General features: G+C 45.1%; 1 protein-coding gene across 1 annotated transcript in view; it reads right to left on the bottom strand.

Moving 5' to 3' along the window:
- Window positions 1–13978, bottom strand: part of LOC126284517 (Down syndrome cell adhesion molecule-like protein Dscam2) — a 698452-nt gene that overhangs the window by 33128 nt on the left and 651346 nt on the right. Inside the window, exons 31-33 of the mRNA XM_049983513.1 lie at window positions 7503–7793; window positions 467–611; window positions 218–390 (exon numbers count right to left, since the gene is read on the bottom strand). Coding sequence (XP_049839470.1) covers window positions 218–390; window positions 467–611; window positions 7503–7793 — 609 coding nt within the window. The remainder of the gene's footprint in view (window positions 1–217; window positions 391–466; window positions 612–7502; window positions 7794–13978) is intronic.

Genomic DNA, 13978 nt, shown 5'->3' with positions numbered 1-13978 from the left:
GATCTCACAAAAAAGAATAAAATCCAGTAAGGAGAATCGTATTTAGAAATTCATCCATCATTACAGTGTGGTTGGAGGTAATGAAATGGCGATTAGTATAAAAAGATAGTATAAAGATTAGTTTCAAGTTGTGTAGTTTGAATCACACATTTAAACACGATCTCTTCTTACATACATAATACATGTTCAGTTGCTAATATTATAATTTGTTTCTCACCGGAAGAAGCATCTGACTGCTTAACTAGTTGATGGTCGTCCATTTTGGTGGGGGATGCTGAGTATATCTGCTGGAAGTTCCTCTTATTGTCCATTTCAGCGGCGGCCTTGCAAGCACTCGGGCTTTCGGGAACTCCCCTGTTGCTTTTGTACTGCGCATCTCGTTGACACTGTCTGAGAAGAGTTTCGTGTATTCATTAACATAAATACACAGCACGGATGTGATAGTTGCTGGTATTTACTTGCTTACCTCCTGTGAATGGCCACATACACTAGCAGGCCAGCTGACAACAAGAATATTGCCGAGCAAACCGTAGGCACTATTACGTGGATGTCCTCATAGAACCGAGCTGCATCAGTTGGGCTTCGGTTTTCTTGTATTGGACCAACTGTCGCTGAAGATAAAAATGTAACAATCAGTGCAGTAGATATTACGCTACATCTATATAGCTTCTGCATATGCTGTGTCAATAGATTTTTTTGTTCATCACTATTCAAAAGAGACAAAATGTGGCCGTTTTTATTTGTGACTTTTTCTTGCAATATGTATTTTTAGTGACCCAAGAGATCCCTTCTCTTTCATCCGCCATCTTTAACTCTCGCGTTCCCTTTCTTACAATGTTGAGTCAAAACACTACGACCGCTGCCCACCATGATATTGAATGACACCTGGTGGCGTCGTGGACACATGACGCGATAAGGAGAGTATACAAGCAGAGTATATACGAATGAGGAATGATTTTACCACAGTTTTGAAAGACCCTAACTCCCTGACAAAGGCCACCCTGACATCCATCCTTGTTATCAGATTCAGTCTGCTCCTCCCCATCCCACGCTTTTTTTCCACCCTCTTGACATTCGCCTGGACCCACTCTTAGCTCTGTTTCCAGAATGAGATTTTCACTCTGCAGCGGAGTGTGCGCTGAAATGAAACTTCCTGGCAGATTAAAACTGTGTGCCGGACCGAGACCCGAACTCGGGACCTTTGCCTTTCGCGGGCAAGTGCTCTACCATCTGAGCTGTGAGGACACGGGGTGTGAGTAGTGCTTGGGTGGCTCAGATGGTAGAGCACTTGCACGCGAAAGGCAAAGGCCCCGCATTCGATTCACGGTCCGGCACACAGTTTTAATCTGCCAGGAAGTTTCTTAACTCTCTGTTCCCCGAATCCCCTTTTTTCCTACCAGCCATTCTCCCACTTGATATCCATCTCCACAACGCAAACCACTCGAACTAAACAGCCCTATAAACCCCTTATCTGCCCTAAAGAACCAATCCACCTTACCTCTCCTCTAAAGTACGTTCGTCTCATCAAGTGATAGTGTAATGTAATACAGTGCAGCTTCTATTTTAACATCTTCGTAACTCATCGTGTTTAAATATCCACCTATGTTTTCCTGAGTTTTGTTCTAGGTATCATCAATGAAAAACGTCTTTAATGTATTTTAAAACACGTATATGCAGTTCCTCTTTCTGAAAAACTTTCATTTTTTTAACCCCGTTGGCTGAAGAGCGGAGTATTGTTCCACTGCCAGCCCACTTTTGCCGCTCTGGGACACGAGAATGAAACGACAATAAAGAAAAAGGCGGGCAATCATTCTAGTGACGACACGGACTGCAAAGGGAAAGCCCACTGACATAAGCAATTTTGAGAAAGTAGCTACCGTAATGGTATGGCGTCTCGGAAGGGCATCTCAGAAACTACGAAAGTAGTCGGCTGTTCGCCTACTACTGCCGTGAGCAGCTACGGAAGGTGGCTTGAAGACGGTGAAACAACGGCTAGCGACAAGGTGTTAGGCATTGGAACGTTTCGCGGTTTATTTTCCTATTGAAGATAATAGGAATGGGCCGTTGAAGCAGTCCAGTTGTCGATCTCGTATATTAATGGATTTTCCAGGTCACTTACGTTTTCTGGTGGTCGCCATACAATATCAAGGGTCCTGCTAGGCAGTGCCCTTGAATCGTGAACCACCTTCTCTCCAGTGGACTTCGATTCGCAACATCGATGATGGTGAAACAGATACTTTCTTCAGTCTAGTGGAGTAACACACCCAGATAAGTGGAACTCAGTGTATTTCCTATAACATAAAATCCTAACTTCTTCTAAGTCATACAATTTCGAGGCCTTAGGATAGTTTAGGTTAAGTAGTGTGTACGCTTAGGGACCGATGACCTTAGCAGTTATGTCCCATACGATTTCACACACATTTGAACATTTCATAAAATTTCGGGTAGGTGTTTGCACGAATGCATCTCACAATAAAATCTGAACATCAGTTGTCTTTTCGGCGATTTCTTTGACGTCATGAAGGTCATGCACACTCCATTCCCTCCACTCGCGACCGTACTGAACTAAAGATTCCATCCAGCAGGCAGAAGTGCCAGTCCACGGCCCTCATCGCCAATAGCACAGGATGCGTAGAACTCTGAAGTGCTCAAACCATCAAAAACCTCCTGGAAGTGGGATGCTTCCTAATTACTAACTACCTTAACCTACGAACGTCTTTAGTCGCCCAATGGAGATTAAGGACGTGGAACATTTCATTCTACGAATGACAGGTTACATCCCAGCATCAACACCCCGTAACTGGACGTGGAGGTCAGTGACTTGCCTCCTCTGTAAAGCAGGGTAGTTGGCGATACGTGGCAGATGTAACGGCTAAACACAATGCTGATGCAGGTAGAGCTGTTTGGGAGCACAGCGTACAGTGCACATTGTTGAAAATTGGACTCCGCAGCAGACGACACTTTCGTATTCCCATGCTGAACTAACGACATCGTCAGTTACGGTTACAGTGGCTACGGGGTTTCAGAATTGGACTGTTGATCGATCTAAACCTATCGTCCAGTAGCATGAGTCGCCTTTCTTGTTACTCCGGTTCCATTTTCGTATCCGGATAAATGTAATCCAAGTGGATTTCTGCCTGAAACCCAGCCGCACACGTTGGCGGATGGGCGCCAGTATTATTCTACGCGGGCCATTCATCTGGGCTCCCACTGGATGTTTGACAGCTGGCGGCACCACGATCGCAGTGAGTGCTATTGCGGACCGCCTCAAGCCCTTCATGTTTGTTGTCTTCCGCAATGGCGATGGCAACTCCAAGTAGGATAATTACACTCCTGGAAATTGAAATAAGAACACCGTGAATTCATTGTCCCAGGAAGGGGAAACTTTATTGACACATTCCTGGGGTCAGATACATCACATGATCACACTGACAGAACCACAGGCACATAGACACAGGCAACAGAGCATGCACAATGTCGGCACTAGTACAGTGTATATCCACCTTTCGCAGCAATGCAGGCTGCTATTCTCCCATGGAGACGATCGTAGAGATGCTGGATGTAGTCCTGTGGAACGGCTTGCCATGCCATTTCCACCTGGCGCCTCAGTTGGACCAGCGTTCGTGCTGGACGTGCAGACCGCGTGAGACGACGCTTCAGCCAGTCCCAAACATGTTCAATGGGGGACAGATCCGGAGATCTTGCTGGCCATGGTAGTTGACTTACACCTTCTAGAGCACGTTGGGTGGCACGGGATACATGCGGACGTGCATTGTCCTGTTGGAACAGCAAGTTCCCTTGCCGGTCTAGGAATGGTAGAACGATGGGTTCGATGACGTTTTGGATGTACTGTGCACTATTCAGTGTCCCCTCGACGATCACCAGAGGTGTACAGCCAGTGTAGGAGATCGCTCCCCACACCATGATGCCGGGTGTTGGCCCTGTGTGCCTCGGTCGTATGCAGTCCTGATTGTGGCGCTCACCTGCACTGCGCCAAACACGCATACGACCATCATTGGCACCAAGGCAGAAGCGACTCTCATCGCTGAAGACGACACGTCTCCATTCGTCCCTCCATTCACGCCTGTCGCGACACCACTGGAGGCGGGCTGCACGATGTTGGGGCGTGAGCGGTAGACGGCCTAACGGTGTGCGGAACCGTAGTCCAGCTTCATGGAGACGGTTGCGAATGGTCCTCGCCGATACCCCAGGAGCAACAGTGTCCCTAATTTGCTGGGAAATGACGGTGCGGTCCCCTACGGCACTGCGTAGGATCCTACGGTCTTGGTGTGCATCCGTGCGTCGCTGCGGTCCGGTCCCAGGTCGACGGGCACGTGCACCTTCCGCCGACCACTGGCGACAACATCGATGTACTGTGGAGACCTCACGCCCCACGTGTTGAGCAATTCGGCGGTATGTCCACCCGGCCTCCCGCATGCCCACTATACGCCCTCGCTCAAAGTCCGTCAACTGCACATACGGTTCACGTCCACGCTATCGCGGCATGCTACCAGTGTTAAAGACTGCGATGGAGCTCCGTATGCCACGGCAAACTGGCTGACACTGACGGCGGCGGTGCACAAATGCTGCGCAGCTAGCGCCATTCGACGGCCAACATCGCGGTTCCTGGTGTGTCCGCTGTGCCGTGCGTGTGATCATTGCTTGTACAGCCCTCTCGCAGTGTCCGGAGCAAGTATGGTGGGTCTGACACACCGGTGTCAATGTGTTCTTTTTTCCATTTCCAGGAGTGTATAACTGTCAAAAGGTCAGAAACGTGCTACAGTTTTGAGGAACTTGTTAGTGAACTCGTGCTCATATCTTGGTGACCAAATCCAGGTGATATGAACCCGATAGATCACATTTGTAGCTCCAGCTCCGTGCTCACAAACCCGCTAGACATCTGGTGTGTCACAAAGCGTGTTTCAAAAAGAATGTAGGTATACAAAGTATTGTCTCGACAAAACTATCGATCGTTGCGCTACTGCTCGGTTATTGGAGGACTGAACAAGTTGTATAGTTTATATCCATTGCCGCTAAATGTCAGTTTCTCCTATTTGCTTGGTTACTGTCACTTGTTGCAAAGTGGCTACTCTGCAGCAGAAACTATTTTTCGTTCTAGAGTTTGGGAAGTGTAATTCTGTTATTATAGTGCAAAGGCATTTCAGGTTGAGGTACAAAACTGATTCTCCAAAGGAATGGAGTATTTACAAATGGAATCGACAGTCTGTAGACAGACGCTATTTATGTAAAGGAAAGAGACCTGGCCGCGCTCGTGCTTCCTATGGTAATTCGCACGAATTGAAACTGCTTTTTAAACGTAGTCTCACAAAATTAATTCGTCGTGTAACTTGGGAGTTACAACTGCTTAGAACAACAGTTTAACGTGTTTTGAGACGTCGGTTGATTCTGAAGGCATACAAGTTAGAGCTGTTACATGACAACAAAAGCAAATGTGTGGCATTTTATGACGAATTCAGAATGCTATTTACAATTCACACTTGCTTCATGCTCAGGGATGAAGCGTCTTTCCGCCTTGCGGGGAAGGTAAACAAAGACAATGTTCGAATTTGGGGCCAACAGAACCCACATGGACGCACGAGCGAATGTGTTTTATGCGATATCCCATTCACCTGTTCTTTGATGGAAACACTATTAAGAGTCAGCAGTGTCATACTATGTTTCAAAACCGGTGCTTCCCAGGCTGGACGAGGACAACTTCATTTCTCAGCAAGACGGAGCACTCCCTCACTGAAGTCACAAAGTGCGTTAATATTCGAGCAGTTGTACTGATCGTCAAACGGCTGGCGGTTTAGCACTTCTCAGTCGGCCTCCACTGTCATCCTGTGACGTCTTGTGGGGTTTCATTAAGGAAAACGTTTATTTACAAACACTGCCACAGAAGCTAGAAGAGTTGAAGATCCGGAGCCGATGTGGCATAATATCAGGGACGATGGACTTACTTACCCGAGTGTGGGAGGAATTCGAGCATCGATGTGATGTTGTTCTTGTAGCTCGTGGAGGACATACTGGGCATCTGTACTTTTGAAACCCTACCAAAGAATTTTTGAATCAACGAGATACAGAAGCAGCACTGTATTTTGTTTCAGCGAGGGCCGCTGTGGCCGAGCGGTTCTAGGTGCTTCAGTCCGGAATCGCGCTGCTGCTACGGTCCCAGGTTCGAATCCTGCCTCGGGCATGGATGTGTGTGATGTCCTTAGGTTACTTTGGTTTACGTAGTTCTGAGTCTAGGGGACTCATAGTGCTCAGAGCCATTTGAATCATTTTTTTGTTTCATAGGTGGACCATGCCTTATTAAGCACATGGCCATAACATTTTGACTCATTATTCTATGTCTACAAATAAAGTGTGTAAAATGCGCGGAAGAGAATACTTTACATATTGTCATGGGTTAAGGTTTCTTTGTGTTGCATTCATATACGAAGCTGGGTAGTATTTTTGGCTATATGTCTTCGTGCAAGTCAAATTACGTCTTGATGGTCACACCGGTACTCTGTGTTTACCGAGCGAGGTGGCGCAGTGATTAGCACACTGGACTCGCATTCGGGAGGATGACGGATCAATCCCGCCTCCGGCCATCCTGATTTAGGTTTTCCGTAATGTCACTAGATGACTTCAGGCAAATGCAGGGATGGTTCCTTTGAAAGGGCAAGGACGATTTTCTTCCCCATGCTTCTCTAATCCAAGCTTGTGCTCCGTCGCTAATGACCTCTTTGTTGACGGGTCGTTAAACACTAATTTCCTCCTCCTCTGTGTTCAAATCTGAAGAATAAGCTTAATTTCTGCCCTGAAGATTTCTTGAGTGTTCGTGTATACACATTTATTCCGACATTTCTGTTACAGTCCCCCGCAAGGCATACGAGCCTGTAACTACTTGGGGAACACTTCTTAGAACAGCCACTATACCTATTGTTATTTTATCCTGATATGTAACTTACAATATTAATATACGTGCATAACTGTTTCATCATTTTGTGTCTTTCCTCTCCTCCCAATGAAGCAGATTTTTGAAGAAGATTTTTTACATAATACAAATATTTCTGGAAACATAGCAAAATTTATTGTGTTTTTTTGTTTTTGTTTTTAATTTTTGTCTGGCAACAGCTAATATGACATTTACATTCTAACACTGAAATCAACTTCGGCATGGTTCAAGATATTTTCCAACAAATATAATACAGTGAAAACAAAACTTATTTAGACAATTCTTACTTTTGAACAAATTCGCCTAGGCTTACATATACAGAGAACATACAGGAAATTTAATTAGGAACTGTCACTGGTAAGAGTGAAGTTAAAACTTTCAAAAGCCAGAGATTCAATCGTCTTTTTCTGATTTGTGGATCTACCGGTCCATTGCCAATGTTTCCTGTACGTTCACACGCAGACACCTGTCTTCTGCCTCAAATATTGTTGATATTGCTATTTAGGTTTTATTTAAGTGTAGTGTATTTAATAAAGTTCGTTGGTTAGGTGATACCTACCGCCAGCGACTGTTGTTGTGGCGATGTTGAAGTGCACCCTGGTGGAACCGGCGCTGTTGTGGGCAGTGAGTCTGAGCTGGTACCACGTGGCCGGTTGCAGGTCCCCTATTAGCAGAGTCTTTGGTGGTGCGTTGTTGTCAATCAGTATCCACTCATTTTCGTCTCCGAGAATGCGATACTCCACAACAAAGTACAACATGGAGCATTCACCGTCTGGCCAAGAGTGCAAATGCAAACACAGAGACGTTGCATTTGCGGAGACAAGTATATCTGAGTTCGGTACCTGCGGTTCTAAGAGACGTTTTCTAAATTAGTAACAAATATGGAGCACATACATTTTTCAGACAGAGAACTACACAAATTTATTTGTGTTGCACTTCAAGGACTCAAGATATAAATTACAGTGTTTCTAATGACTTAATTTGTCATAGGTATCTCTGCATTTTGGTGATTGCCCACATTGAGAACAAAAACATATATCTAATCAAAAAACAGAACAAGAGCTGTTGGTCAGATACTAAATCTAGAATAAAGTGAACTTATACTAAAAAAAGACTCACCACGATGAAAGTTATACAAATCTGATATGCATACAGTTGTCGACGGAAAATGCGAAATTGTAAAGTTTGGCGGCCGATGGATCAAAGTGCAACGCTGCTGCGGAATCTCACCGTATTGCTGACAAGGATAGTAAATAGGTGACACGTTGATACCAGGTCATAAAGTCCTTGTTAATTTCATTTCATGTACTCAGTTGGACAGTATTGTATGTTAACCGGGGGCCAAGAAACGACGGAATGGCTCCATCCCTCGCACAGCCGTAGTGGTCCACAACCCCATGACGGCTACCGCAGTCCACTTCATTCCTACGCTGCCCCACATCGAACCACTCTTTCAGGGTTATTGTGCGGTTTTCAGTCCCCCGTGGACCTTCCCTCCCCCCTCCCCCCGAAACGTCTCACAGCAGACGAGTGTAACCCCTATGTTTGCGTGGTAGTGTACGTGAACGTGGAGAACTTGTTTGCGCAGCAATCATCGACATAGTGTAGCTGAGGGGGAATAAGGAGGACCAGCCCGCATTGACCGAGGCAGATGGAAAACCGCCTAAAAACCGTCCACAGACTGGCCGGCTTACCGGACCTCGACACAAGTCCACCGGGGGGATTCATGCCGGGTACCAGGCGCTCCTTCCCAATCCGGAAACGCCGTGCGTTAGACCGCACACCTAACTGGGTGGGCCAGTTGGACAGTAAATTTGCATTGCTTGCCCGGTTGGCCGTGTAATCTGACGCACTGCTTTCCGGGCAAGAAGGCATGCTGGTCCCCAGCACGAATCCGCCCGGCGGATTAGTGTAGAGGTCCTGTGCTCCGGCCTGCCTGTGGATGGTTTTTGAGGCGGTTTTCCATCTGCCTCGGCGAATGCGGGCTGGTTGCCCTTGTTCCGCCTCAGTTACACTATGTCGGCGATTACTACGCAAACTAGTTCTGCACGTTCGCGTATACCATCATTACTCTACCACGAAAACATAGAGGTTACACTCGTCTGGTGTGAGACGTTCCCAGAGGGGGGGAGGGGGGGGGGGGAGTCCACTGGTGGCCGAACCGCACAAGAACCCTGTGTGAGGCCGTGGGTCGAGTCAACTGCTGTAGCCTGTTTTGGGGTTGTGAACCACTGAGGGCTACGGCGGGAACGAAGCCTCTTTGTCGTTGCTAGGTCCACAGTTCCATACAACACAATACAACTATGCCTCTCTGACGGGCCTGTGAGCAATGCACACAGATTTCAAGATATCTGCATTTGAGAGAGGACGTGCAGTTGGGCTCAAAGAACCTGGTTGGAGTAACTGGCAAATCACTCGCATTTGAATAGGAGCGATGCCACTATTGGACGATGTTGGCAGCAGTGGGTGAGCCACCGCCAAACACAGCATCAAGAAGAGACCACACGATCTAGAGAGACGACAGAACGTGAGGACCGAGAAGTCGGCAGAGAGGCACCCAAAGCCACGGGTTCATCATATGATCGATCTGACGTGCAACTGGTGCTTCAGTGACCACAAGCGCCACGTAAAAGAGACTGCTCACGTAAAAGAGGCTCACGACGCCCCCTGCGCCGACTCCGTTGGCCCCTGTACACCAACAACCCCATTTGCAGTGCTGTCGACCACATTCAGCCTGGAATCTCATTGACTGGGGTAGAATTGTCTCCAGCGATGAGTCTTGCTTCGAACTGATTCCCAATGACCAGCGGAGACGTCTGGAGACGCCCCGGATAGCTGTGGATACCGAGCTGCCTGTGGCCCGCCTTACTGCCAGACAACCAGGAGTGATGGTCTGGGGTGCCCTTTTATTTCACAGCAGGACCCCTTTGGTTGTCATCTGCGGCACCCTTATAGCACAGCGGTACGTCGACGATATTCTACGCACCGTTTTGTCGCCCTCTATATAGAAATCTATCCCGGCCTTACATTTCAGCGAGCTAACGCGCAGCCACATTTGTCTTCCTGCTTGCCAAACCCTACCTTGACCAGCAAGGTCGCCACATCGCTCCTCAATATGGAACATTTGAGGCATTTTTGGCAGTTTCCTGAAACCAGCTGGGGATTCTGATGATCTAAACCGTCAGTTGGACGAAATTTGACACGACATCCCTCAGGAGGACATCCAACAATCCTATCAATCAGTGCCAAGCCGAATAACTGTTTGCATAAGGGCCAGAGGTGGACCAACTCGTTATTAATTTGCTACGTTTGCGAAACGCTTCTGTTGAATAAATCTTCCAATTTTTCTGAAATTGTTATTAGTTGTTTGTACAGAGACACATGACATCTACAGATTTCGGGTCATTCGGATAATCCCTTCGTGGTGCATTTTTTTCTTTGCTTCAGAGGTTATATACACGTATGAAGAAATTATCACTGAAATTAATTAGAATTTGACTTTAATGTAAATGAAGTTATGGAGTTAGAATCGTGGTTTTAAAAATTCCACTTTTACACGTCACTGATTACTAGGAAAAGAGTTACAACTAAAGGTATACTATGAGACGAGTAATTCAAAGGATTTCTCTGTTGTCGTCATCAGAAATATTGAGACTGGTATCCAGTGGATCACAGCGTGGAATGATAGATCCCTTAATCGGGTAGATAGGTTAGAGAATTTGAAAGGGAAGTGAATAGCTTGAATTTAGATATAGAGGGAAATAGTGAAGTGTAGTGGCAGGAAGAACAGTACTTTCGGTCAGGTTAGTACAGAGTTATCAACACAAAATCAGACAGGGGCAATGCTGAGTAAGCCTAAATGAACAAGAAATTAGGAAAGCAGGCGAGCTACTGAGGACAGCATAGTCAACGTATTTCGTAGGAAAGATAGACTTGAAGCCACCACTGTGGTAAAGTTTACATTCCAACTAGCTCCGCACACGATCAAGAGATTGAAAGACAGTATGACGAGATAAACAATGTTATTCAGACAGTCAGACGAAATGAAAATTTAATTGTGATGCATGACTGGGTTTCGACTGTAGGAAAAGAAAGAGAAGGAGACAGTAGGAGAACGTGGACTGGGCCAAAGTAATGAGAGATGACGCTCTCTGGTAGAATTTTGTACAGTTGTTGTTGTTGTGGTCTTCAGTCCTGAGACTGGTTTGATGCAGCTCTCCATGCTACTCTATCCTGTGCAAGCTTCTTCATCTCCCAGTACCTACTGCAGCCTGCATCCTTCTGAATCTCCTTAGTGTATTCATCTCTTGGTCTCCCTCTACGATTGTTACCCTCCACGCTGCCCTCCAATGCTAAAAAGGTGATCCCTTGTTGCCTCAAAACATGTCCTCCCAACCGGTCCCCTCTTCTGGTCAAGTTCTGCCACAAACTCCTCTTCTTCCCAATTCTATTCACTACCTCCTCATTAGTTATGTGATCTACCCATCTAATCTTCAGCAATCTTCAATAGCACCACATTTCGAAAGCTTCTATTCTCTTCTTGTCCAAACTATTTATCGTCCATGTTTCACTTCCATACATGGCTACACTCCATACAAATACTTTCAGAAACGACTTCCTGACGCTTAAATCAATACTCGATATTAACTAATTTATCTTCTTCAGAAACGCTTTCCTTGCCATTGCCAGTCTACATTTTATATCCTCTCTACTTCGACCATCATCAGTTATTTTTCTCCCCAAATAGCAAAACTCCCTTACTATTTTAAGTGTCTCATTTCCTAATTTAATTCCCTCAGCATCACCCGACTTAATTCGACTACATTCCATTATCCTCGTTTTGCTTTTGTTGATGTTCATCTTATATCCTCCTTTCAAGACACTGTCCATTCCGTTCAACTGCTCTTCCAGGTCCTTTGCTGTCTCTGACAGAATTACAATGTCATCGGCAAACCTCAAAGTTTTTATTTCTTCTCCATGGATTTTAATACCTACTCCGAACTTTTCTTTTGTTTCCTTTAATGCTTGCTCAATATACAGATTGAATAACATTGGGGAGAGGCTACAACCCTGTCCCACGACCTTCCCAACCATTAATTCCTTTTCATGCCCCTCGACTCCTCTGAATGCCATCTGGTTTCCGTACAAATTGTAAATAGCCTTTCGCTCCCTGTATTTTACCCCTGCCACCTTCAGAATTTGAAGGAGAGTATTCCAATCAACATTGTCAAAAGCTTTCTCTAAGTCTGAAAATGCTAGAAACGTAGGTTTGCCTTTCCTTAATCTTTTTTGTAAGATAAGTCGTAGGGTCAGTATTGCCTCACGTGTTCCAATATTTCTACGGAATCCAAACTGATCTTCCCCGAGGTCAGCTTCTACCAGTTTTTCCATTCGTCTGTAAAGAATTCGCGTTAGTATTTTGCAGCTGTGACTTATTAGACTGATAGTTCGGTAATTTTCACATCTGTCAACACCTGCTTTCTTTGGGATTGGAATTGTTATATTCTTCTTGAAGTCTGAGGAAATTTCACGTGTCACATACATCTTGCTCACCAGATGGTAGAGTTTTGTTAGGCCTGGCTCTCCCAAGGCTGTCGGTAGTTCTAATGGAATGTTGTCTACTCCCGGGGGCCTTGTTTCGACTCAGGTCTTTCAGTGCTCTATCAAACTCATCACGCAGTATCACATCTCCCATTTCATCTTCATCTACCTCCTCTTCCATTTCAATAATACTGTACTCATGAACATCGCCCCTGTATACACCCTCTATATACTCCTTCCACCTTTCTGCTTTCCCTTGTTTACTTAGAACTGTGTTTCCATCTGAGCTCTTGATGTTCGTACAAGTGGTTCTCTTATCTCCAAAGGTCTCTTTAATTTTTGCTGTAGGCTGTATCTATCTTACCCCTAGTGAGATAAGCCTCTACATCATTACATTTGTCCTCTAACCATCCCTGCTTAGCCATTTTGCACTTCCTGTCGATCTGATTTTTGAGACGTTTGTATTCCTTTTTGCCTGTTTCATTTACTGAATTTTTATATTTTCTCCTTTCATCAATTAAATTCAGTATCTCTTCTGTTACCCAAGGATTTCTACTAGCCCTCGTCTTTTTACCTACTTGATCCTCCGCTGCCTTCACTAGTTCATTCCTCAAAGCTACCCATTCTTCTTCTACTTTATTTCTTTCCCCCATTCCTGTCAATTGTTCCTTTATGCTCTCCCTGAAACTCTGTACAATCTCTGGTTTAGTCAGTTTATCCAGGTCCCATCTCCTTAAATTTCCACCTTTTTGCAGTTTCTTGAGTTTTAATCTACAGTTCATATCCAGTAGATTTTGGTCAGAGTCCACATCTGCCCCTGGAAATGTCTTATAATTTAAAATTTGGTTCCTAAATCTCTGTCTTAACATTATATAGTCTATCTGAAACCTTTTAGTATCTCCAGGGTTCTTCCATGTATACAACCTTCTTTCATGATTCTTGAACCAAGTGTTAGCTATGATTAAGTTATGCTCTATGCAAAATTCTACCAGGCGGCTTCCTCTTTCATTTCTTAGCCCCAATCGATATTCACCTACTACGTTTCCTTCTCTTCCTTTTTCCTACTGTCTAATTCCAGTCATCCATGACTATTAAATGTTCGTCTCCCTTCACTACCTGAATAATTTCTTTTATCTCATCATACATTTCCTCAATTTCTTCATCATCTGCAGAGCTAGTTGGCATATAAACTTGTACTACTGTAGTAGGTGTGGGCTTCGTATCTATCTTGGCCACAATAATGCGTTCACTATGCTGTAGTAGCTAACCCGCACTCTATTTTTTTTATTCATTATTAAACCTACTCCTGCATTACCGCTATTTGATTTTGTATTTATAACCCTGTATTCACCTGGCCAAAAGTCTTGTTCCTTCTGCCATCGAGCTTCACTAATTCACGCTATATCTAACTTTAACGTATCCATTTCCCTTTTTAAATTTTCTAACCTACCTACTAGATTAAGGGATCTGACATTCCATGCTCCGATCCGTAGA

Source organism: Schistocerca gregaria, chromosome 1, assembly GCF_023897955.1.
Source record: "Schistocerca gregaria isolate iqSchGreg1 chromosome 1, iqSchGreg1.2, whole genome shotgun sequence".
In the NCBI taxonomy this organism is placed as follows: Eukaryota; Metazoa; Arthropoda; class Insecta; order Orthoptera; family Acrididae; genus Schistocerca; species Schistocerca gregaria.
The sequence above is the reverse complement of the archived record's forward strand: the minus strand, read 5'-3'. Positions and strand labels throughout refer to the sequence as shown.